The 26,579-nt window shown below is 51.4% G+C and overlaps 1 protein-coding gene across 3 annotated transcripts in view; it reads right to left on the bottom strand.

Annotated features, from left to right (window-relative positions):
- The window catches only part of Adcy1 (adenylate cyclase 1), a 126,848-nt gene extending 112,454 nt beyond the window's left edge, over positions 1 to 14,394 (bottom strand). For all 3 annotated transcript variants that reach the window (XR_012907327.1, XR_012907328.1, XM_075944302.1), the window contains exon 1: positions 13,504 to 14,394. Coding sequence is in view for 1 of the 3 variants with exons in the window: in XM_075944302.1 (XP_075800417.1) it covers positions 13,504 to 14,139 (636 nt within the window). In the remaining 2 variants the exon portion in view is untranslated. The remainder of the gene's footprint in view (positions 1 to 13,503) is intronic.
- Positions 14,395 to 26,579: the final 12,185 nt, after the last annotated feature.

Below are 26,579 nucleotides of genomic sequence, written 5' to 3'. Positions count from 1 at the left end.
AGGGCCTGAGCTACCACGGAAACCACCAAGGGACTCTCTGTCAACCCTTCAGCCAGCTCTAGACTCACAGCCACCCAGGGACATTCAAGCCCTGCCCAGACCCGCAGTGAAACACCGTGGGAGCCACACATGGCAGAAACACACTTCTACCCTCCCAACAGACAGCGATGCCACAGCAGGTCATGGGATTGAGGGAGAGCTGCATCTATACCCTGGGCTGAATTTTATTTCCTCCCAATTTTGTATGTCAAAACATCGAGGCTGGAAGACCTCAGGATGTAGTTGTATTTAGAAACAGGTTATTAAAAGAGGTAATTAAAGTAAAATGAGATCATTAGGGTGAACTCCGATCCGGCCTGGCCAATAAGAAGAGACCAGGATGCAGGACTGTGAGAGACCCCAAGGAGCCAGCCATGCCCCCACCCAGATTGTAGATCCCAGCCTCCAGCACCACGAGAAAAGACATTTCTGTTATATAAACCATCATCCCCCACTCTGTGGCACTCTGTTATGACAGTCCCGTACAAACAACACACCTACAACATAAGAATATGAAATGGCTGCTTTCAACACTACATGGAACACCCTAGAAAGATTCAGAGGAGGTAAGGAGACAAAAATAAAACTCGAGTCATTGATTCGGGCACAGAGTAAACTGTAGCACAAGCAGAGTAGGCCCCGCTCTGTAAACAACCCCTTCCACCATGCCTGCCAGGCTGAGGAGGGGTCTGCGGGGAGACCAGACTCTTAGGCCTTCTCTGAAGGTCAGAAGGACGCTACCTGTTTGGTTAGATAGAATTGCGGGAACTCAGCTTGTGGCCCCAACCCAGTTCTAGTCAAGGTGTGGAATTTCTATCTGATTAAACGAGGCATTCCCACTTCTACATGAGGGAGGAGGAGAATGCAGACTTGGAATGTTCCTGCTCCTCAGAGATTATCTCCAAGGAGTAGGGACGTGGCTGTGCCACACTCTACACACAGAGAGCAAGGTCGGTAAGCACAGCAAAAGCTGGAGCAAGCATCTCCTGACAGCTGCCAGGAGAGCCTGGGGAGATGTCCTAACCAGGAGTGGGCCTGAGACAGCCTTGGGACAAGATCTGCCAGGCCCTGACACTCCCGAATGCTGACTAGGAATAAGTGGGAGATCCAGCCTGGGAAACCATAGGGGACAGATCTGGGCATCAGACAGGGATCTGGGCATCTTTAAACTCAGGTTGTGTGAGATGACATCTTTTAAAGTCAACTGAAACAAGGACCAGACCTGGGGACTCTCTTAACAAAGCACCCAAGTCTCACAAGTGGCCTTGACCTGATGTGCAAGCACAGGAAGCCTGAAGCCGAGTTGTTTCTTGCAAAAGCCTTTAATAATGGAAACTAGAGCCAAAGCTCAAGCAATGGAAGTAACTGTTCATTCAGAGGTTGGCTGCACGGACCTTCCTGGGGTCGCATCTACAAAGGGATGGTGGGAGTGTGGCCAGGCAAGTTCTTTGATTTGCTTTTGCCATCATCCTGTGACTACTGACACTCCAGGCTTTGTCATCGAACACTAGACCCCTTCTGGTTTGGTACCCAGCTCCAAATTCATGAATCCCATCTGTTATAAATTAAATTATGCATCTCAAAGTCATTTAAACCAGTAGTGGTCACCTGTACCCTAGGAACACATCGAAGAGAGCATTCCCTGTGACCCTGACTTTACCACGTGACCCCAAAGGGTCTCACTGTGACCTGGAATTCATGGAACTTGCTAAAGATGAGAACGAGCGAGTCCCTCTTTGTCCTCAGTCGCTAACCTCGACCCTCACCCCACTGTGTTACTTCCTCTTGGTACAACTGGACCCACTGACTGGCCCACGTGCTCAGCACTACAGGCTATTCCAGTCGTTTCACTGTCGTTAAGTACACCAGGAGATTGCTCAAGCAGGTGGTGCTCCAGGGGTTGGAAGACAGCGGCCACAGCCAAAGAGCAGAGTATGTTCAAAGCATGTGAAGTCACATGACACGAACAGCAAAGACAACTAGCACCACCGCCTCCCAGAGAGGGCAGTAGAGTTCTCTGGAAAATATGTTGTGGGGGAACCGATGGTATAAGGCTCATGGTTACTGCAGTCTAAGATCCAGGCCTGCTATTTGTAGGGCTTGCAGAACCCTGAGCAAGGCTTGTCACTGACTATCAAACCTTCTACAGCCAACAGACACTGGGTCCCAAAAGCAAAACTAGAACTCAGGGCTACAGTCACATCTCTAGATCTGGACACTAGGCAGACAGGACATCTGTACCCTCAGCACATACTGGGTTGGACATCAGAGCCATTACAAAGGTGGCCCTGTATGAGATGCTCAGGGCCACATGGAGATATCAATGGTATAGCCTCTCCCTCCCCTTGCCCTCAACACAGAACAAAAGCCAAGGCTGAAGGGTTGAGAGATCAGGCAGGTGGTCATCTTTCAGGACAACATAGCATGCTGAGCACTAATGGAAGATGTGACCGGTCCCTGAACAGTATGGCAGTCTGCAGTAGGCCAAGGCCGGAGGAATGAGCCAGGCTAACAGCTGAGCTGGTGAGCCCCAGAGAAGGGCCTCAACAAGAGGCTACTTCCTCCTTTTAAAGGAAGTGAAAGTCAGGCAGACACACCCCTTAAAGTAGAAACTACAGCAATAGCCTCCCTTCTGAGATCTGCCCACGCCACATCTTCTTTCCTTCCATGACATCCGCTGAGAACGTGTGGGCCCAGATTGTGGGTGTGATTGGGAGTGGAGGGAAGAGGTAAGAACTGGTGCACTCACCTGTCAGTGTGCTAGGCCTCATGAACTAGCCCTTCTTCCCCACACGCACCAGAGCCCTTGTATATGGAGTGGGAAGCTGTGGGGGCTGTTAGACAGGCTGGCTGCCCATCTCCACAAAGTACAGGGGTAGCCCTGGGAGCCCCCCGGCCTCTCGGTATCCCTGGACAGAAGTGAGAAGCTCCCCTCTCCATGTCCACTAGCTAAAAGTCTGCCCGCTCCAGATGAGAAGTATATCCAGCCACACTGAGGATATCTAAAAGGCTGTGTCCTCAGTGAAGTCAAAATTCTACAAGATGCCGTCCTCCTGCGAGCCCCTCCAAGGGAAAGAGGTCAGTGGATCAAACAGCCTGTCCCCCACAGACAGCACTGTGGAGAAGAGTTTGTAGGGGGGAAGTGGCCCCTCAGAAAGAGTAAGGGACATCCAATAAATACCTCTCACCTGCCCAGGTCTGCCCCACCTAGTTAACCCTTGAACTCGTGCTACAAAAGCATTCAATAATGCAAACACGCACCCATGTTATCCATGGGTAGTGATTCTCAGTTCTCCCCATGAAGCTCTCTCAACTTCTGGCCAAAGCGGGAACACACTCTCCAGTACATGAAGCTGACCATGTGGCTGAGTGCCTGCTCATAATGGTAAGAGGAAGGTGGTTTAGGGTCATTGTGAGCTGACCAGAGACCGAGGAGCCACAGGCTACCGGATCTCCACAGGGGAGAGGCCCAGCTCCTATTCTACCTCCATACACCCGACAGCATCCTGACCTACGGCCACCACTGACCACAGCAGCATTGAGGCAGTGTATGACCCAGGCTCCTTCCTGGTCTTTGTGTGTTCTCTCTGGCCATCCTCCCAGTCATGTGTGCCCTTTTAAATTATCCCTCTTGTTCAGCTGTAACTGTTTCCCTTCTGATTCCCTCTAAGATTCTGAGTCTTGACACTGGGCTCCACAGCTCTTTCAGGAGTGGGAGTGGCAGGGTGGGTGCAATGCTCAAGGCCTCGCCACTAGTCTTGTGCTTCCAAAAGCCCCAATCTCACCATACACACATGCACACTCCACACCACACACAATGATCATGCTAATCTTACAGAATGTCATCGATATTCCTCATGAACCCCACCCTGTCAGGCAGACATTCGCGCATGGCACGGCAGGGCTAACAGGGTCTGTGGGAACAGGGCCAGCACCAATAACTGCTCCACATTGTCCTTGCATCTCCAGCTCACTCTGTGCCACTGACCCCGTTCTTCAGTCAGAAACAATAAGGGCAAGGAAGAAAACAGGGCTTCCCAGGGACGACAACACGTGCACAATCCCCTGCAGTGGCCCCTGCCTGAATGACGCCCCAGTCGTGGGGGCAGACCCTGCATCCAAACCAGTGTCCACCTCACAGAAATCAGAAGCAAACTAGCAACAAGGAATCACTCACCTCCCCATCACGATGCAGGGCAGACTGGCATCAAACCCAGAGGACCAGCTGCAAATCAGTTCATGGCCTCTCTATGGTCCCTGATTGGTGAGGCGGAACCCAAAGCAGAAGGATCTCCCAGGGACCCAGGATCCCTCTAACATTCTACACATGCAGCAGGTTCCAAGAAAGAGACCAAAAGCAGCATCAACATATGCTTGCCCGGCATGCTCAAAACATCACCAGAGCCAGCTCTCAGTACAGGAGGGGGTTATGTCTCAGAAAAAGAGTTGGGGCTGTCCACGGGTGACATGCTACAGTCAGAGGTATCGGGATGAACTTGTGTTCAGCTTAACTCAGAAGCAGATGGGCTCAAACACAATATTTACAGGAATGTGTACACTTGTGAATCTGTTGGCACTGCTGACAGAAGCAGCGGGGTCCCAGGAACAACAAGGGTACCCAGAGCCCAGACGGTGGTTTCTAATGAGAACCTCTGAGAGAAACTAGACCTCAGCCAGGTGTGGTGGCATACACCTGTGATCCCAGCATTCAGGAGACTGAGGCAGGAGAATGGTAATTCAAGGCCAATCCGGGCTATAGTGAGACCCTATGTCAAACAACAAGAAAGGACCCCTGGATGAAAAGGCTGATTCTCAGACTGGAACAGAATATATATTAATGAGTCTGGAGCATCCTACATGTCACAGAGTAAGGAAGAGGTGTGTTAAGGGTCAGAGGGGTGGGGCTACATTCAGAGCGCACAAAAGCACACGAAAAGGCTGCAAGCCATGCCAGGACCACCTGAGCATCAAAACCAAGTGGTACTGAGTTGCCAGCCAGTGTAAAAAGAGTCATACTGACAGAAATCAATGGCTACGTAAAACAGGATGGGGGACGGCAGACACTGGCAACATTCCCAGCCACTCACGGCGACCCTGCACTTTGGAAGGTAAATTCCCCGCTCCCCAGATAAGGGAGGAAGCACCCCCCACCAAGAGTACAAGGACAAAGAGTACAGAAAAGGGTAACTTGATGGGAAGACTGAGGAGGGCACTCAGCAACATCTCTCAGCAAGACAGTAACAGCAGCTCGGCAGTGACAAGCCACGCCCCCCTCCCCAGAGGTGAAGCACTTGCTGCTGAAAACCCAGTACCCCAAAGAGATGGGAAAAATCATCAGAGCTGGATGGGCAGAGGATAGATGCCAGGAAGTCACTATAGTCACACCTGGCAAGCCCTGGCCTTGGCCACTCCCTCATCCCACCATCCTGAAGAAAGGACCTCCCAACCTGACATCATCATCCCACATTCCCAGGCACTTGCCTCTCTCCCTGTGCCACAGGCGGCCCTGTCAAGGCCAGAGGCTGTGAGTCCCCTCCTGCCCCTCATCTCAGCAATTTCTGTCCCTTAGGGCTCTGGGCCTTCCATCTCTATCTACCCTCACCACCAGTATATCCTATGCTAATTGGAACCACTCTCTCAATAGACCCTCCTGACATCTTATGCTCTGGAAAGAGCCTTAAAACGCCATCATGCTGGAGGCTAACCTGGCCCAGACCTACCTCCCAGTGCCCTGCCCTCTTTCGGCGAGCACCAAAGACACAATGCATGTCCTAGCGTGTGGCCAGCATACGGCTCTAGGCAGCTCACATTCTCAGGACTGCTCCCCTTGCTGCAGCCATGACCTGGAGGCCTTTCCGACCCCTAGAGTGACCCTCTGTCATCCTGTAGTCCCCATATTTATCCGCATCCCTATTTAGTATGCAAACCTGTCCATTGAATTTGCCCCAGCTGTCAACCCGTGGTGTTCCGGGTTGCCCTGCAGCAAGTAGCAAGTCCAGGCATCATTCAAACTGTCTGTCGGGCAAAAGAGTCCTGCAGGCAGCCTGGGCCACAAGGACGTGCAAGCGTGAGCCGGCTCTGCATTTTCCCTCAATTTTGTTTACGGCATCTTTGCCGTTCCAGAGAAGAAACTGAATCCCACACAGCCCAAGGCAGTTAGTGGCAAATCCACAAGCAGCCATCACCTTGTACAGCATCCCCACAGGTCAGACTACGGGGGCTAGTCAGCCTCTAGGTGCCTGCCTTCTGGGGCTCCTTAGCTAGACACTGTTCCATCCCTGCCTATGGGTGTCCACAGGGCCTGGGTGGGGATTGCATGCCACTTTCTTCCAACCGTGGTTGCATTTTCAACACCACACACAAGTGTGCTTTTAAATTAATGTAATTGCTTGTTCGCTCTCTGGTTCTGAATTAGTAAACGCTTCGGAATTAGCATCATTTGAAAGGGAACCAGCAGAATGCTGATCTCGGCTGGAGGCGGGGACGGCAGTCTAGGGATCATGGTACCGGTCTCCACTTCTGGGCAGGTCTGAATTTTCCATGATTAAAATAAATACAAGTTTAAAAACAAGGATATGGTGACTCCTCACAAGCTCCGTTCACCTAGTTCCCAACTAACGAAGCTGTCGTCACCAGGCCAGGAAATGGCTCTCGCTGGGACCTCAGAAGCATGATCCTTGGTGTTTCCTGCTTTAACTCCTTGTCTCTCAATGTCAAAAGGCTCTCAGGGGTCGTAGGGACCCACATAGAAGCTGCACTTAGTCACCCTCACAGTCCCCATCTCCAACCAAGTGGGGCCTCTCCTCCCAGACCATAGATACCATGTGATGACAAGGAAGACAAGAAGGACCTATGCAGGGCCACCAAGAACTCTGAGTGAAAGGTAGGAGGTAAGGAACCAGATGGGAGGCCCTAGCTGACACAGCACCTCAGTGACAGCTCTCACCATAGACAGCACCCAGCTCCAGATACCCTGCCTAGAGGATCAGGGAGCAACACCACAGTGGCCATCTAAGCCTTCCAGAGGGGAGGCCCGAGTTCACCCACTGGATCCCCAGACAGCCCCACTTCAGGCTTGCCCATTCCCCACCCCTGGTACCTGGAATGTCTCTGCATCTCAGACCTCTTCAGATACTTGAACATCAACAGAAGTTGTTCAGAGAGAATATGGCTGGCTGAGTGCCCAGTCTTGATCTTTGGATGAGACCCTGCCTGGCAGTCCCTCTACAGTTCTCGGGAAACCTTCTGAAGTATACACCAGTGAAGTTTTTTTGTTTTCTTTTAGGCTCAACCAATGATTCCTAATACACGATCACTTAATTAACCCCCCATACCACAGGGAATATAATGCTGGAAAAACACCTGCCATGGTTCAAGGGTTGAGTTTTCCAGCCCTTTGGGGGCTGTATTGCTTCAGACAGCAGCCAACCATCCACCCAGACAGACACACCTCCCTCTTGTGAGAAGGGCATGGCTGAAGACACGACACGAAGCAGCGACCTCAACGCACCATCCTCATGCTGACAGGTGCCCAGCACACCTCCAACATGACCAGTCAGAAGGCTGATGACATACTTTTCCCCCGCAGGAGTGGAACATTCTGGAGTGGGCAGCCCCTGCATCTGGTTCTCTCCACCTGCCACTTTCCAGAGTCTTGAACTTGCCTATACACTCTTGAGGAGACTAAACCAAATGCACAGCCAGCAAGACAAAGCTTCTTCTAGGGTTGCACGGTCATTGGGAGGATCCCACAGATGACCCTGGGCTGCACAGGCAGGTGGACAGGGCAGTATCTTACAGTAATAATTTTCATGGAAGAGCTGGCTTGTAGCCATAGGCTAAGAGCTCTAGATTTAGCTCTATATCATGCTGATGAGTAGGGGAGGGGAGACACCTTCCAAAGAATTAAAAAATATATAGATTTATGAAGAGCACTCAGGTCTCTTGCCTGGGGACAGCACTACAAGGACTCTATGCAGGGTTAAGAGGTCCAGTGGACCGTGGGGACTCATGGTCTGGTGCTGGCCTAGGACCATGATAATGTTCAGACAGCAGGAGGTGACCAGGTGCTCTGAACTGGCCATGTTCCCTGTACAAGATGCACATACCACACATCCTCATGGAGACTACTGTGTGAGCAAAAACATCCCTCCTGTCCATCAGAAGCATCATCAGTGCTCCAGGAAAGCAGAGAACAAAACAGCAGGAGAACGAGCGCCATGAGCGCAATCAGATGAGGCGCGATGCTTAGAAGAGGACACTTGAGCCGTGCAAGCACTGGGGAGCCAGGCCAGCCCCACACTGTGTACGGACACGGCCACTCCCGAAGGCAGGAGCACCTCTTTCAGAAACACTGTGCTAGGCCTGTGAGCTGTCCTGTGCTCTCGGAGTAAAGGTAAGCTCTGTATTCAGATCCACAACATGTTGCTCAGAGCATCTGCAGCTCAGAGGCTGGAACAGGGACACCACAGGGCCCTGTCACACTACAGGTGGCTTCCTGTTCCCCTGACTCATCTTCTGGACGCTGCCAACTCCCCTGAACACACATGCACACCCAAACATGGATACATGCACAGACACGAGTGTGTACCTGTGTGTGACCTATGTACACACATACGTGAACACACACCTGAGCGTGCACACACATGAAGGTGGCCACATTGGGTTGACCCCCATAGTGCGGCATCCAGGGTCTCCTCCGCTCTGAACCCTGGGATTCAAGCAGCGTGACTCTAAGCTTTCTTCTTATTCCCGACTAAAGGCAGAGCAAACACCCAACTTGGACATCAAATCAGGCCCTGCCTTTTTCCAATTCAAGGGCCAATCATTCAGGATCTACACTGCCTTCAGTCCCGGCCTGGACTTCCACCTTCCTCCTGAGGCTGGTGTCTTAGCACAGCACGTGGTAAGAGGGCGGGGCACCTTAGCATAAGAACTCAGTAGGTCCCAGCACAATGGAGAAGAGGGCAGGGGAATGGAGATGGTTGAAAAGATCAGAGGACAGCTGAGCAGTGGTGGTGCACACCTTTAATCCCGGTGCTCGGGAGGCAGAGGCAGGAGGATCTCTGAGTTCAAGGCCAGCCTGGTCTATAAGACCAGGACAGGCGCCAAAGCTACACAGAGAAACCCTGTCTCCGAGAAAAAAAAATTAGAGAACGAGTCCCAGGGAGGGAAGTGGGAAACACGGGACACAAGCCCATACTGGCCTGGGTTGAGTGGTGGGAGGTCCACTCATCTCACCGAGTGCTCGAAAATCCTGGACCTAGTCACTGTCCTTATGGCACGTTGGCCCCACTCAGGCACACATAATCTCACTGATCCAGACAAGGTCTGAGCTTGGACTCCTCATTCTACAGTCAAGACCATGAAGTGACCCATGAAGTGACCCAAGGTCATGGAAGCAGGGGTGCAGGACACTGTCCAGGTACTGCTGGGACTCTATCCAGGCTACTGTCCTTGAGACTACATCTCCCCGCTACTGATGCATGTACCCCCAAAGAAAATACACTGGAACATCCCTGTAGCCTGAGTGTCCATGGGCTTGCACAAACGAGTGTCACAGGTGTGTGTAAAAGTCTATCCATCCCTAAATGTGTGTATGCTTTGCGTGGGCACAAGAAGACATGACGTTCTAAGTGCAGGTGAACATGTATGTACTAGTGTGTGGCACAAGCACGAAAATGGGTGTAAGAGTATATACGGGCGAATGTGAACGTCCAATCAAGGGTCTTGAGTGTGAGAGTGTGCACTGATTTGTGTCTGTGTTTCCATGTGCACCTGCACGGATGCAAAGGCGACAGTGAGCTCGAGTATGCGTGGAGGTGTATTTGTGTGGATGTGTGGGAGGGCACATAGGAGCATGGGTATGTCTACATGCAAACACAAGTGAGCAAGTGGGAGAATATGGCAGGATGCACGTGAAGCATTTGTGTAGGTGCCTGCGTGGGAGTGAGTGAGTGTGCTTCTGAGCGGGCATGTGTGCTTGCTTGCACGTGAGGGTGAACAGAGGAGGGGCAGGTATGACTCACGTCTCCAGACACAGTAAAACAGTGTCCTACAGAGCTTTCCTTGCCTCATTCATCCTGAGATGAAGACAAGAGCCCACAGCTATGAGAGCAGTCTCCCTGCCCCACCCCTTTGCTAGTCCTGTCTATACCGAGGCTTGGGTCCCACTCCTGCAACCTCCTAGGCTCCATAGGGCCTGCCAAGCACGGGGAAGGCACGAGGCCCCTGGTCGCAGGGACACCACCCCACCACAGCCACAGGGCCCTTCTGGCCACTCAGCTCGGACCATTGCAGTAGGAAGAGGACAGGCAGAGTGTCCTGTCATCACATCCTAGGAGTCCCTTTCCATGGGCAATCTCGGCACATTGAAAGCACCTCGGTCCAAAGCGCGGCTCGCACAGCCAGAGAGAAACTAGCAGATCAGTGACTTCACGCGCCTGACTAAGGTGGCAGCATCCACGTCTCTGATTTCAGAAGGTTGACAGGACAGGGAACGCCTTCCAGACACGGTCCACACATGGTACCCAGAAAACACAGCTGTCCTATGACACTGCTCCCATCGACAGTGGGGGAAACCGAGGCACAGAGATCCTCCCGCACCCCAGCTCACAGGATTTTGCAAGCACCCCTGAAATGCTTGGAGACCCCCTCACTCACAAGCCCACCTGCACCCATATGAGTCAGGACCTGAGCCACCCTGCTCTGTGCTCACAGTTACCCATGCACCCAAGGAACTCAGCCCTTACCCCAGAGACAGACGGCAAGGATGTTAAAGGAAAGAGAATACATCAGAAGCCATCGGAACCCCAGAGGGCGCTGCCCACAGCTTAGGTGACAGACAGAAACAAGAGCAAACCTATTCCTTAACAACCCTGATCTCCATCACAGGCATCCGACAGAAACTGAAGTCCATTTCCTCTACCCTGATAGGCAGCCTAGCTGAAAACACACAGTGTACACAAGTTCAGTAGACCTGGACTACTTCAAAGAGAAAAGAGATAATAACAGTAATACAGACTCATCTGGGGCAAAAGCAAGCGCACAGGGTCTATGAAGAACACTAGGTAAAGCTCAGAGCCAGTGAGCACAAGTCTGTCTGTGTCATCTACCCCAGGCTCAGGAAGGGATGGCAGGAGACCACTGTGGATGGAGGCCTTGGGCCACTGGCTAGACCAGCCCAGGTCCACTTTTCCCAAGAACCTCCTCCCCTCAGTAGCACGCCAAGACAGTGGCTTTCTACTCTTCTGTCTTACTTCCCCATGGCTCTCGGAACCTCCTTGAAGATGGGCAGCGGTTCTGGAAGGGACCTTCTTCCCTGCACAGGACAGGATCTGGAGCCCAAACCTCTCTGCAAAATGCAGGTCTGCTCGGAGTCTCTACCCTTGACGGGAAGGTCTGAAGTGGGGAAGCACACCTGACTCTGGAGCTTTCCTAGGAGTCAGCTCCAAAGGACTCCCGTGCAGAACTAACACCCCAAAAGCAGCATCCCCTGTGTGTGCAGCAAGGGCCACCCTGCAGGGTTTCCACCATGACTCATCCTCTCAGATTCTTCTGCATAGCTGCTCCAAGCCTTCTTCCCATTACCGCCTGCCTAGAATTAGGAGGCGAGGAGGCAGCGCCATCAGCAGAAGGCTGCACAGCAGAGGTAATGGGCTGAAGGGAGGTGGCAGAAAGGCGGTGAAGTACACCAGCACTTCCTAAAGCAAGTGCCACCTTCTCCAGGCATCTCAAACACTAAGGGGCAGAGTTCACTGACAGGCTGCAGGGTGCTTGGTATTCTGTAAGGGGAAGATGTTTGAAACCCTTGAGGACTACTTACGGGCTTCCCTTCATTACAGGTTTCCTTACCTTGATCCCCATTTAGGCGTCAATATGAGACGTGAATACAAATATTATAGAGGATAAAATGCTTTCGAAATGGCAGAAGATTTTCAACACATGCTTTCCTTATGGACATTTTACCTTCACAATGCCTCTGTGGAAGCAGCATCTTCCCCTGTGGGCAGGGGCATGGCTGAGTTCAGTGAGGGGTGGGGGATTTATATCAAAAAAAAAAGTGAGGTCAGTCACTGGGAAACCTGGGTACCAGCTACCTAAGAATCCTTGTTTTCACGTGAGCTTCCTTCCCGCACTGGAGTAACAAGGGCTCCTCTATCCCAGAGGGAGGGGCACTGGCACCTTCGCAGACTCCTCCCTCTCGCCTTTTACATCTTTGCTCTAAAAGGAATGCCTAGGGGCTGGGTAGGGGAGAAAATTACCAGTTTAAAAAGGACCTGAGCCCATGTCTCTCACTAGCCCTACAATGTATGCTGAGCATGAGACCTGCCATCATGGCCTCTGGGACCATGTACTGCTCCCTGACATCAGGATAGGGTGTGCATCCTATAATCGCCAGGTACACCCGACTAACACCCCCCCCTCTCACACACACACCAGCTATCCTCCCCCAATTTGGATCCTGGCGCAGCCCAGCCCCCCACAACTTCCCATGTGCACCCAAGGCTACCTTCTTTCCTTATATGGGCTCCCCCACCTATCTGCCTCTCATCTCCCTCCTGCTCTTCTATAGCTAGACCTAGAAACACAACACTCCCTCAGCTGCCAATCCTAGGCAGGACCAGTGCAGGGAAGGTACCAAACTCCTGGGAACTGTCTCCTGGTCCACCATCACCACCCCCATGTGTCTGGGTACAGTGGTCTGGGAGAACAGGGACGTCCGGAGTCCAGGAGGAGCCTCAAGAGGAATCCTATGCCCTTGTCCCAGCAGCCACCTCACCAGCCCAAGCTGAAAGAGACAAAGTTCCAGGCTCTGTGGAACAAGGGTAAAGGCTTCTAGGAGCAGAGATGGTGAAGATCAGATTGTGAGTGACCTTGGCAAACTCCTCTCCTTTGGAGCAGGAGTTAGGATGGTTAGAGATATAGGAGGAGTTCAAAGTACATTCCCTCCCATTGACTGCTCCCAAGGGTCCGCGGAATTGAGAAGCAAGCCCCAGACGCTGCCGCTCTAGGTGAACTGGAGAGGAGCCCAGGGACTGAGCGCTCCGCCAGACTAGAAGCCTTGCCTCGAGACCGCGCATCCTCCCACTTTTCATCCCTCAACGGAGATGGGTGCAACCCAAAGCAGTGGGTCAGGCTTAGGCTCCCGCTTGGGCACACAAATACTGCCTGACCTTGGGCGTTACACACACACACACACACACACACACACACACACACACACACACACGGTCTCGTGTCTCCACCCTAAAGACACTGTGGACTCTTACCTCGGAAGAAACCCCAAGTGCTAATCCCGACTGCATTCCCAGCTTGCTGAGTGACCTTGAACACTCACACCTCTCTTCAGAACCTCAGTTTCCCCACCCTCCCCATAGAAAGAAGAACGTTAAACTCCTGGCACCACCAGTCCCGCTGGCAGGTGTGTCTCCAACCCAATGAAGGGCGCGTGATGGCACTTACCGTCCTCCAGAGACGTGGACGCTTGGCAGGGACCAAGGCGGCTGTGACCAGTAAGTGAGAGGCAGCCACCACAAGCCCGAAGCCGATGACCAGTAGGCTGCGCACGGGCAGCAAGGCATAGGATACGAAGGTGATCAAAAGGAGTTGCCAAACCCCATGCTCAGCAACCGCGGCTCCCACTGCGCCTCCCGCAGAACCCCTCGCCGGGCCACCCAGCGCGAAGGGGCAGCAGAGTAGCGCGAAGGTGAGGCTGAAGAACAGCGCCAGCTGACCGACCTGCTGCAGCTGGGACACCTGCAGGGATCGGACATTGGTGACCACGAACAGCGCCAGAAAGAGAATGCAGTGCACGGGGTGAGACCCCTTGGCGAGGCCAGGCGCGGGACCCGGCGCGCCCAGCAGTTCAGCAAGCGCCAGGGAGCCCGCCAGCAGGCTAAGCACCGCCAGAGCCTTCAGCGTGGCAGCCTGCTCCAGCCGCAGCGTGTAGCCGCGGAACAGCGCCTCCAGCTCGGGGCACGCGAACTCCTCGCCACACGCCCGGAGCCCGCGCCGGCCGCCCGGCCCAGCCGCCCGCTCTGCGCCCCCGGGCTCGCCCGCGCCTCCGCCGCCGCCTTGGCCGCGCGGCGCCCCCGCCATCTCAGCGCCATGCAGCGGCCGCGGCCACGGGCGCGCCCCTCGCCGGCCCGGGGCGCCGGGGCGCGGGCGGCGGCGCCGGGGCGGGCGGGCGGCGGGCGGCGAGGCGCCGGGGCGCGGGGCGGGCGGAGTTGGGGCGCCGGCTGCCCAGCGCGCGCGCCCCGAGCGCGTCCCCTCCCGCCCGCCGCGCCTGCGCACTGGCGCCCGCCCGCGCCCCGGCTGTGGTCCTCCGCCGCGACCGCGCTGCGACAAGCAAGCCCCCACGAGCCCCGGTCCTGGGCGGGCAGAGTCCGCGCCCAACTCTGCGCCCCACGTCTCACTAGCCCGAGGGGCCACGTGACCTTGGATACCGCTCTTGCCTTTCCGAGCCTCGATTTTCCCACCTATGCACAGCGGAGCCCACCCATCCCCACCCCCAGGAGTCTCTTGAGGCGTTTTTGTTTTTTTTTTTTTTTAAGCCGAAATTCCCAGTAGAGAGGAACAGCCCTGCAAGGTGTATGTCCCCTCCCCAAACAGAACCAGGTCACCGGAGAGGAGCCCTTACTCCGGAGGCTTTAGACTCAGTCAATGCCCACCGAGAAGCCCCGTGGATCCCTGGTCACACATGCAGGGAGCTCTAAGTGTCTGGTTTGCCCACCGCCTGGGTGGGTGGTGGGAGCTCTGTCTGTTGACCTAAACAAGAATAGAGCGCTGCGATGTCCAGGGAAGCTGTGAGGTATAGGTGCAGGGATGGGTGAGGGCAGGAAGGAGAGATAAAACAGCTCCGCTGACTCCCTAAATAGGAGCTAGCCATGCAAATGATGGCAAGACGTTTTCTTCCTGCGGAACAAGTGGCAGGGACAGATCCACCGCTGATGCCTAGTTTGCACCCTCGTGATATCCATTCACTATCAGAATGGACCTTACAGAATTTCATCTGGTGCTCAGGATGGACCCCTGAGGTCGCTGCTTCTGTTTTCCTTTAAAGAGGGTCCCAGAGGACTCAGACAGTAGAAAGGATGAGAGGAGCCCTTACCATCTATAGATCCCATGGGTGCACAGCAGCTATGTCCCTCACGAAATTTTGCAACCCAGACATTATTCCTCCTACAGGAGGCCCTATTTCCAAATGCTCAGTTTCAATCTATCCTGTTCAAACTCTACTCTGTTTTAGAGTAGATTCTCAGGGTAAGAGCAACTGCCCTCCTATTCTATAGGTGCAAGGACTAGAATTTGAGGTGTTCCAGTTTTCATTGGAATTAGTATTAGTTTGAGCCACATGAAACTGTCGTTTTTACATGTTCCACTCAACCTTTCCAATAATTCAAAACCAAGATCTTCTGGAATCACTTGATAGCCTGCTAATCCCTCTGCTTGGAGCAGACTCCCCAGGAAGACAGTCCCAGCGCAAAGCCTGCCTGGCACCAGCCTGCACCCAGGCTGCTTTCACCCCAGTCCTGCCCCTTCCATGAAGGTTCACACCTAGTGCTCCGCAGCCTCATTCTCTGGTCATTTTTCTCTCTCTGTTCTTTTGGCTGAAACCCAAGGCGAGCACCAGCTGATGCCGAAAAGACGGTCCGGCTCTATCCTTAGGTCACTGCATTGAAAAGCACCACTGTGACTACCTGATTCCTGGTTGTCTTTACTAATAAGTCTGCAAGGTTTCTCAAGTATCTGCATCAGGTAGAATCTCTTGTCACTTAGTGTTGTATGGTTTCATATCCTAGTGGTTTTATTAAAGCAAACCTGAGCAATATCCAGAAGTCTTCCTACTACATAAAAAATGAAAGACATATGGTGAAGTCATTTAAATGCAAAGTTCATAAGTAAGCTGCACCTGCTTGCTTCTGTGTCGACTTGCAATTCCTTCTTCACTCATTTTTTTTTTTTTTGAGTCAGCAGCAACTGCTTTCAAGAGAACCTGGAGGAACCTGTATTCGGGTTTGGAAAGAAGGTGGGTCATAGTGTGACCCTTTAGCTCACTGTCACAGCTATGCTTCTTCTTATGTCTGCCTGACATACCTTACTCGGCATCTTGGAAAACAACCTTTGTCACCTTTGTTTTGTTGGTGAAGAACCAGACTCCAGAGATGCTCAGTTGCTGGCTCAGTCTCACAGTCTGGAGGGAGCATGGGGTTCCTTCAAGCCCTGTCGGAAACCCTTAGATGGCACAAGAGCCCATACTTGCTATTGTCAGTATGGGCTTGTACACTACTGTGCTAAGGCTCTCACATCACGTGCCAGGCTGGAAGAAGGGCTTCAATGGACAGTCTACAGCCACAGACAGAGAGGGAAGTGATCTATCATACAGCGGGACCAGGGGTGGTGCGTACCTCCCATATGACTGCTGTCCTTATCAAAGGAGGAAGTCTGGGCCGTTTCCCATGCAGGCAGAGTACCACGAATGACGCTGTCAGAAGCCAAGGATCTACTAGAAAGTCCCGAGAAAGGCCTAGAACAAATCTTCCCTAGCAGGGTCACAAATAGAAACTCTAATCTCCTATCGGGTATCTACCACTCCAAAAGATGTCAACAACTCGGGAGGCAGCATGGCTAGCCGTAGATAATGTAGATATGTCTGAGAAGCCAGAATCTTGGTCACCTCCCAGTCCCTACAGCATCGCTCCTCTTCATCATCCACCCCAGTCTCTCTCTAATAAATAACTGAATTTAATTAAAAAAAACTCACGGTGCATTTTGAGCACTTTTGTCCAGGGGGTGGATTTCAGGCACAGTCTCCTCTTCTATGCATATGGAAGAGCGTCACTGGCCATCGTCTGCTGGTCGCTATTACAGAGCCTTCCCGTGTGTTTTTTGTATCGATGCCTCGAGACTGCATAGGATAGGATCGTTCAGGTGATGCAGAGTGGGTCTGGTCTGAAGCCTCAGCCCGCCTGGCCCAGTCCTACTTCATGTCTACCCTAGCAGGTCATGAGACATCACGGCTAAAAGAATGTGAATGCCTGAGCTAACATCTCAGGGACGCCCGTGCCAGATGTGTGACTTTCAGCAAGCTATTCATTCTGTCTGTGTTCTGACTGTGAATTGTGGATTTAATTTCCCTAGCAAAATGTGGGAAGAAGGAGCCACAGTCACACCGACTACCCTTCCTACGCATAAAATAAACATGATTTTGCTTTACCAATTCAGTGCTCTATATACACACAAGTGGATCACTCAAACTCTTGATTCAGCCGTCTAGACAGTGGCCCTAGTAGCCAGAGAACTCACACGGTCCTGCTTTATCTCACTGATTTCCATGGATTGCAGTCAGGGATCAGCATCTAGAAGACTGTATACTATAGTCTATTTCCACTCCATATTTGGAGACCACGTTTCCCTGTGAACCTGTAGGGAGATTAGTGTCTACTTTAATAGCCTTTGGGCCACTGCCAACACATGGATAAGGTTTGCCAACCCTGTGACTATAGGATGCTCAGTAGAGTTAATATTTCTGTGCTCATTTTTAAGTGATCAAATGCACATATGAAGGTCTCATAATGTGGAGCAATCAAAGCTTTTGATGTGCTAGGCTCATCCTTGAGCAAGCTGATCCCTGCTGTGGGTCCAATACGGTTCGTCTTGACCAAAATTTATGTTGGGGCTTAATTAGTCCATGTGTCAGCATTCAGAGGTGGGTTCTAGTGGGAGATGTATGGGTCAAGGGGGTGAAGCCCTCATAAGTGGACTGCAGGGACAGTTAGCAGTTCTGCCCCCTTTCCAAGTCCCCGTGCACCCCTGGTCCATCCTCTCTTCCACTTTATGCCCATGTGTAATTCTGCACAAGGCCTCCAGAAGCCCAGCAGAGTCTGACATTGTGTTCTTAGATTCTCAGCTTTCAGAACTGTGAGTCAAATTACCCCTTTTTCTTTATAAAGTCCCCATCCGTGGGCACTCTGGTACAGCAGCAGAAAATGAAGTAGGACAGGCCCTGGCTTGCTGCCATCATCCCGTTACCTCCAGCTTCAGACGCTGCACACACTGTGTCTCGCCATTTTCAGTCTTTTCCGTGTGCTTCCTTGGAGCATCCGGGCAGAGGAAAGGGATTTCTGCTTCACTTGACGACCATCACAAACCATCTCATGCATCTGTTCAGGACTCTTCCTTTCAAAAGGACAAAAAGCCTCAGGCTGTCATAATCCGAAACAGAAAAGGTCTGGCTCTTGTGACTGAAGGTCTGGGCTGGTCACAGCTGTGTCCATTCCAGAACTCCAGAGCCTGGAAATGCTACAGATGGGGCTCCCACTGCCACCTGCCAGGCTTGGACGTGACCACACTAGCAGGTGGGAGGTGTAGGCTCTTCCTTCTTTGCTCCTGGGCCTGGGGACAGTGCCCAGATAGCTGGAACTGAAAATAAAGTGTTCCAGCACTCCAGGCAGAACTGCAGCTGCACAAGGAGGCGTGGGTAACGAGCAGCAGACGTCATGGAGCTCAGCAGGCAAGATCTGGGCGCATAGATTCGGCCACTTCAAGCACCGGTGTCTTGTGGGGTTCCCTGTGGCACAGAAAGAGGGAAAGCGGCTATTGGACATTCAGGCTTATGTGTTGTCTTCATGGTAACCCTAGAACTTGTTATCTATTTCGTGACCCTTCCAGGGGAGACACCAATAAGCACCTATTCACTGTGATAGGGCACCAATTTCAGACGAAAGAGACAACAATCCCACACAAACTCCGGTTGGTAAGCCAGTGAATTTATTGGGCTTGCTTACAGGAGCATGGGTGACCCCACACTGTACCTCTGCAAAGTCTCCCCCAGCATGGATGATGACTTTCCCATGGCTGCAGTGGATGGAGTCCCAAATTTAGCTAACCTCTCGCCCCTCCATACTCAAGCACCGGATAACCACAGCTAGGCCAGAACCTCATGCAGGAAGTAGGGCAGTGTAGAAGGGTCTGTTGCGGGTCATCCGAGGGTTGCTCTGCTCAGAAGACAGAGCTCCACACTAGCCTAGGATCCACTGTTCCCACCATTCCTTCAAGACTTTTTGTTCTCTGCTTAAAAGTTTGAAATCACCGTATCTCAGCATTTCCTTAGATTTCAGTCTAGTGATTGTCCCCATGTCCATGAAAACCTCAAACAGACATGGATTGTTCTTAAATACAATCCAGGAGCCCAAGAGAAAACTGAAGGGGACGAAGGAGTCTCCATCTCCTCTGCAATGCCCTAGACTTCACTTGTCGCGACTCCCCAGACCCCACTGTGAAATCTCCCACATGCTGCCCTGTGACTCTTCCATCTTCTCTTCACACCAGCTGAATTCCTAGCTTCTCAGCCATGCAACACAAACTTCAGCCTCCCTTGTTATCCGTACACGGTATTGTGGTCTGTCTGTCCCATTCTGCCCATGCTCTCAGATAGAGACAGTGAGTCACTCCAGACACCTACACACGCTAACTCAGATTTTCCTCAGAAGGAAGAGCCATCTTTCTGAATGTACACCACACACCCCATAAGGCCCAAAGCTAGCAGTGCATCCAACCCCTGCGTTTTTATTACAATCTACTTCAGCCTAATTCAAAGGTAGTTAGAGTCATCGAGGTGTACTGGGAACCTTAGATTGTCACTCCCCTCTTTCCTAACAGCAAAGGCCAGCTCCTGTGTGGTAGGCATGGTGGATAGTATATGCTCCATCTTTGCTAATCCCTCCTTAGCTCTTTGGCATATCTTAGGGGTGATGGGTATTACGCCCCCAGAAGTTTTGCTGGCTACTGTTGTCCAGGTCTGTCCTGATGTGCTCCTGGCAGCTTACCCTCAGGGGTCATGGCCTTTTGTCCTTGATACATATTACTTTGAAGGTGACTGCCAACTTCACTAAAGGTGACTAGTTTTTTCAGCATGTCCTCATGGGGTATGTTTTTGGTAGGTCGGCAGTACAGGGAGGTCCTAAACTGTAGAACTTGGAGACCAGAAGCAGCTGTCTCCAGGCTCCTCCCCTGATGAATGCAGACCTGAACATTTGCATTCACACTGCATCAGCCCTGCTTTCTTCCATCCCTTCCAACCCTCTTAAGAAAGCCAGTATGTGGCGGTATCTGAAGTTAACTGGAAGGAGGAGTATGAGTCAGGAACTTTCCAGAAAAACAGAAGCAACAGGATATGTGTATTGCCTAGAAAGAGGGGCGGGTGGGGGGGAGAGGGAGAGAGAGAGAGATGGGGGAGAGAGAAAGGTAGTACGCTCATGAAGAAAGGCATGTTTCACTCATGTAACAACGGAGGCTGTTAAGTTCAGAATCTGCAGAACTGATGGGCAGCTAGAAACCCGAAGAAGAGCTTATACTCTAGGACAAGTCTGATGGCTAAAGAGGTCTTTATTCCTGGATGGAGGCCAGTCTTTTTTGCCTTTTCTATCCAGGCTTAGCTGATTGAAGAGGCTTAACAAATTGAATGAGGACTAGTCACATTACAGAGAATGATCTGCTCGACTCAGAAGCTGCTGGTGTGAATGTAAATTCCACCCCCAAATCACCCTTGTAGATGTAGAGTCAAAATAATATCAGGTTCCCTTTCTAGGCACTATGGTCCTGCCAAGATGACACATGAAATCACCCTCCCGGAGAGGCTGACCCAAGTGACTGGTAAGGGAAGGACAGAGTGTTTTATCTGTAGCAGATCACATGTTCTGTAAGTGGGCAAACGGGAACTCAGGGAGGCACATTTGATGCTGGGTCAGGTTTCTTTCTTTTAGGTATTCTGCAAGTACAAGAAGAAAACCAGACCCTTCTAGAATAGAATCTCATCGTGCATTTTGCCTTGTAAAGATGGAGACTTTAGAGGAAGAGCCTGGACAGGAAGCATCAAACCCCAGGAGGTCCCACTCTGCCCTCCTCTGTCAACATCCTTGCTTTGAAGGAAAGGGAACTGGTATTTGCTAGTCACAAATTGCCACGGGATTGCAAAGCGCAGGGAGACTCCAGAAGTTGGGCAGCCACAGCACACTGGCTCTACCTGTGGGCGGTGACATCCTTGTCCCTTCCCCCAGATGAAATGAAATGTGTATTCTTCAAACAATGGGAGTGTCAAGATCTTCTCAGTAGAAGCCCCTGTAAAAAATGTCCTCATATTTCCCTGAGGCATCCTGTGTGTTTTCTGGGGTTACAAAAGTAGAGAGCCCCACCCTGCTCCCAGAGGATCACAGTCCTGCACTTGACCTGGGGACAGGAGGGCAGGAGACAAGAAACCTCTGAGGTTACTAGACCCTCATGGATCCAAAGATGAAAGAAAGAAGGGCCTCTTCCACCAGGAGGCATCTAGGAGAGTGGAGGGCAGGACAGAAACATCCTAAGACCAGCCATGTCCCCTGGCTGAATGAGGACAGCAGGAAGGGATTTAGCAAGCGCCTGTTGGGGTCTGTAGGTGCCCCTGCCTGCCTGCACCCAGGTGATTCGTCTTCACTAGAGCCTAGGTACTTCCCCAAAGCCACCAGGAGGGACCCGATTTATTTATAGTGACCCTGGAGACCTAAGCTGATGAGCGCTAAATGGATTTGTGTAAACCACCCCAGACCTGCAGATGGGGAGGAGGGTAGAGGGCTGGGTGGGCAGGCTGGTCCTGAAGTGAATAGGGAAAATATGGAAAATCAGGTCTGGCTCCGGAGAGCGGAGTGTGGTGAGAGTCAGCGCTGACAGCTGCGCTTGAAAGGCCCAAGGAGCTTCAGCCTGAGGATTTGTGCTAAAAATAGCATCGCTGGCTTGTGGGTAGAGAATTTGACCCAATTAGAGATTACCAGTTTCAGGAATTACTGGAAAAGAAATCTCATTAAATAGGTTAAATATAGGAGCCAGAAGCTTAAAAGGCCATTTGGGACTAAAAGGAAACCCAAAACTCCAGAAAGATTTAAAAATAAATTGTGTTTCTCCTTTAAGAGCGGGAGGGGGGGGGGTGTCTCAGTGGGCTGCCTAAACACAACCTCTGTCTGGAAGGTCCTGAGATGATGTCTCAGGACTTGCAGTCACAGACAGGGCCAGAGGCTCCATCAGAGCCACCCTGCAGCCCTGGACCTGAGCCCAGAGCCATCCCCGCTAGCCACCGCTGGAGTGCTCGCTGTTAAATGGCCCTGCTCGAGAGCCAGGAGAGGAGCAGGGGCTCTGATCACACTTGACACACACACATGCTAATACTGTCAGCATACGGTGGATATGTGCCACACCCCACCCTCCTGGAATTTCCCTATCTCCACGCACCACCTAACCCCAGCCAGAAACCCAGCAGCATGCTCCTCACCTCCCTCTCCTCCCCACAGCCAATCTGTCACCAAGTCCTAGGGATCCTGTCCCCAAAATAGCTCCCTCCTGTACATCTCCACAGCAGACCTGTCACTGCTTGAATTCAGGTCCTCGGAGACTGCTGCCAGGACTCCTAGAGCCTCCTCCCTCTGTTCTCTTCCTGCAGCCCCCACGTGCACCTGCTCAGAGCCCAGCAGTGTCTTCTCTGCAATGGGAAGGGGATCCTGTCGCTTTCTGGCTCCGAAAAACCCGACAGCTTCCTAGTGCCTCAAAACATCCTGTCCAGTGTGCTTTCACAGTGCCACATCCCGAGGGAAGAGCTAAAACAGTAAATCAAATTTAAAAATTAAAAAAGGAAAACCTGTCGTCTTTGAACCCACTTCGAGGTGATCAGTCAAGCAGGCACATCCTCACTGAAAGTGGAATCTCCAGTTGCTCACCAGAGAAAACCCAAGGCTCCCCAAGGACAGCGCTCTGGCCCTGGGGCTCCTCTAGCTGCAGTTCCCCTCCTCCAAACACAGCTTGCTGCAAGGCCCCTTCGTGGCTCCCAGGGAGTCTTGACCTATTCCCGTGTTCTGCTTCTGTAGCTTGCCGCTATCCTGTTAGACCCTACCCCAATCTTGGTCCTTCTTATGGAGAACAAGAAGAAAGCCAATCAACTGTCTTTCCAGTTCACACTTCACAGAGGAAATTTTCAGTCACCCAAAGGGGAGGGATTTCCCACACCAGCCGAAACTGGCAGCAGCTGGGTGTCCAACAGTGTCGCTTAGTCCTGACACTGCTACCAAAGACTGTCTCTGCTTCAGATGCCAGCTGCAGGAAGTCCCCGGGTCACCCACAACTTCTGCTAGACATAGCGTTCTTGTAACCCTGCTCTAAGTTTCTACCATTGTTAAAAACACCTCAGAAACCTCCAGGAAGTTGCCTTGGTGGGTTAGCAGTTCATTACAAAGGACATTAAAGGACACAGTTGAACAGCCACAGAAAGAGATACACAGTGGTTTATTAAGGCCCCAAAGCACCAATACTTCCAGCCTTCTGAAGTTTTAGGGTGCACTACCAACCCAGCAACTAAATGTGTTGTTGTTTACTAGTATATAAGCCTAAATTCCACCCTCTGAGGTATTCAAATCAATGATCATTGGTGACCAATTAAAACATCGTCTCATTCTTCCTCTCCAAATGTCCACAGGTAAGGCTGAAAATTTCAACCCTAGCCATCTCAAAGTTGATTCCCCATCCTGAAGCTGGACACTCACAATAGCAATCAGTCAGCTTCTCGACGTACACAGATGCTTCATTTTGGAGACTCTGAGATTTTTAGGGACTGTTTGCTATGGATTGCGGGCAGAGAACACTTCTCTATATCATTCCATCCTGTTCTGCCCACCAGGCAGGAAACAACCTGGAAGTCCACAGCCTCATCTTCATTCCCAGTATTAAAAAGGAGAAAATCTCTTCCTGTATGTGGCTCCAACCAGCAAGAGTCTCCCTGGCCCTGCTCTGGTCACATGCCTTCCATTGGAGTAGCACTATGCAGGGGGGAGGCTCAGTGTCCTTCCTCTGGTAAGGAAGTGATAGGAACTCCAGTCCATGAAAACATGTTGGTTAGGGAAGACCAAGATACCGCTACAGTAAACCAGGGCCTGTACCCAGCAACTGAGAAGCAACCCAACAGCCTCTACCCTCAAGGGCGGTCCCTCACAGCCCAGACAGACGCTGTGCCTTTCCCCTCCCTTCAACCTTGTTCCTTGCACTAGTTAGTTTTTCTTCAACTTGAAAAAAGCTGGAGTCATTTGGGAAGAGGGACTCTCAGTTGAGAAAATGCTTCCATCAGATTTGACTGTAGGCAAGTCTGTGGGGACATTTGGTGATTAATGGTTGATGTGAGAAAGCCCAGCTCATTGGGAGGGGTGAGGGTGGAGGTCCTGAAAGGTGGCAGTTCCATTCCTGGTTCTGGATGGTAGAAGAAAGCAGGTTGAGCAAGCCAGAATGAGTAAGCCAGTAAGTTGTGTTCCTCCATGGCCTCCCCTTCAGCCCTGGCCCCGTCTTCCCTAAGTAATGGACTGTTACCTGGAAGTATAAGTTTACATAAACCCTTTCTCTCCAGTCCCCACCAAGTTGCTGTTAGTTGTAGCATTTCACCACAGCAACAAAAACCTAAGACAGAATTTGTTGCTGGAGGTTTTGCTGTGACATACCTGACCATGTTGTCTGGAGGAAGATTAGAGATGTGATTGGAACTTTGGTTGGAAGAAGACACTGATGTTTGAAGCTCAAGGGGCTGCAATGGGAACTTATAAGAAAAGGCTCAAAGCAATGCCAATGATGATGGCCTGGCTTATAACGTTTCAGAGGGAAGTTTAAGAGTCTCTCAAAAATTATATCAAAGCCATGTGTATGATACTTTGAATTACATACCACTGAAGTGAAACATTTGCTTTTCTGAGACAGCCAATACTGGTCAACTAGGGCTGAAGAGAAGCTGTGGCTAAAAGAGATTAGCATCAGTGAGGCGACATCCTCTGGGAAGTATTTCCTCAGGGTCAGCACAGAGAAGCGGTGGTGGAGGGGCCAAGGATGCAGCGTGTACTGGAAGTTGAACGTGTAATGTGGAAGAGTTTCCCAGCACTTGCTTTGAAAGCATAAAGGGGTCATGGAGAGCGGCTGCAGATGGGCACTGTGGAAGGACAGAAGACACCATTAGTGAAGGTACGGCCTCAGATGCAGTAGAAACCCCAGGATTGAAGGGGTCGTAGAGAGAAGGCGAGGGTTGGCACCATGAAGCAGAGTTAGACTCCCTGAAGGGATACCAGGGGAGGATATTGGTGAAGGCACAGTCCAGGTGCAGCCGAGATGCCAGTATACTGGAGGAGCTGGTACAATGGGACAATTGCCAAGGACAGCAGCAGCTGTGAGGCCAAGACCTGCACCTACAAGACAAGCTGTGTGTGCTGTGATGGCAAAGCAGAGAAACGAAGAGCTTTGGGGAGTCCAGAAGATTTCTGCTTAGAATCCCAAGTGGGTCTTTTCTTTCTCCTTCTATTTTCCTAACTTTGATATTAAAACTTTCAAGTATAAAGAGGAATAGAAATTGTCTTTGATTAAGTTGAAGGACAGTTACAGACACTATAGAACTTTTCCATTTCCTAGGTTTGTTGTTGTTGTTATAGCTCTTAAGAAAATCTAGCCAGCCGGCCAATTAGTTATTTTCTTCCTACCATGACAGTCTCAACTACTTTACACTTCCTTCATTGTCCCCACACACCCTTTTGGGTATTTGTTATAAACAAGGCTCACATGTTGCAATCGGTATTTTTTTTATTCTAGAATAGCCCTCCTGCTTTCAGTTTGTAAAAAAAAAAAAAAACAAACCTTTTTTTTTTTTTAACAAACATAATCACCCAAAGAGTCTGAGTGCACTAGAACCAACTGGTCCACCAGGTTGCCCACATCCATCCTAGGTGACCACTCTAGTTACTGCTTCTCTGGGCCATCAGAGTGGAAGACTGGCTTTACCCCTAAAGACATATCCTCTTCTCCCCGTGCCTCTCTTTGGGTGGGGCAGACCATCTTCTTCTCTCCAACCTGACTCATTTTCCAGCAGAGAAGTCTCTCAGCGCCTTTTGAAAGGCAATCCCTCCATATTTTTTTTTAGAGTCATCTCTTCTTATACAGATGAAAATGTGGACTGGCACCCCCACAGGAGATCACACCTACATAGCTGGAGCTCAGACAAGGGCAAACGAAAAAGCAAACAAAAAACCCGAAGAGTATGTCCAGCAAGGTCCTGAGCTTGGCGGAAGTTTACAAAGTGAACACTGCCACCGTATCATACGACTCTTTCTACGGAGATGTGAACGAAGTCGATTTTTCCTTATGTGGGGCCTGGGCAAGCAGCTCTGACAGCTGGAAAGCCTCTTCTCAGAACTCGTTGCTGTTACATCACCTGGGAAAGGAGCCTTATGAATCCTGCTAGTTTCAGGAACTCCCAGAGCCTTGTGAGGTTTTTTTACTTCCTGAGTATTGGCAAAGCTCTTTCCATTATGGGACATTCCAGTTTGGAAGGAATCGCTACATAAAACAACCATCCGTTTCTCCAGTTCTTTCTGAAACCTCTTCTGTAATGTTTCCTGAGTGGGGATGGAGGTTGCTATGGATGTCTGACCCAGGGCAAGTCACTTAGCCTCAGGACTGGACCAGTTATGAATCACTGCAGTATACCTCTCACTGCAAGA

The sequence above is a fragment of the Microtus pennsylvanicus genome, chromosome 12, assembly GCF_037038515.1.
Source record: "Microtus pennsylvanicus isolate mMicPen1 chromosome 12, mMicPen1.hap1, whole genome shotgun sequence".
Classification (NCBI taxonomy): domain Eukaryota; kingdom Metazoa; phylum Chordata; class Mammalia; order Rodentia; family Cricetidae; genus Microtus; species Microtus pennsylvanicus.
Note: the sequence above shows the minus strand (reverse complement) of the source record. Positions and strands in the feature narration are given on the sequence as shown.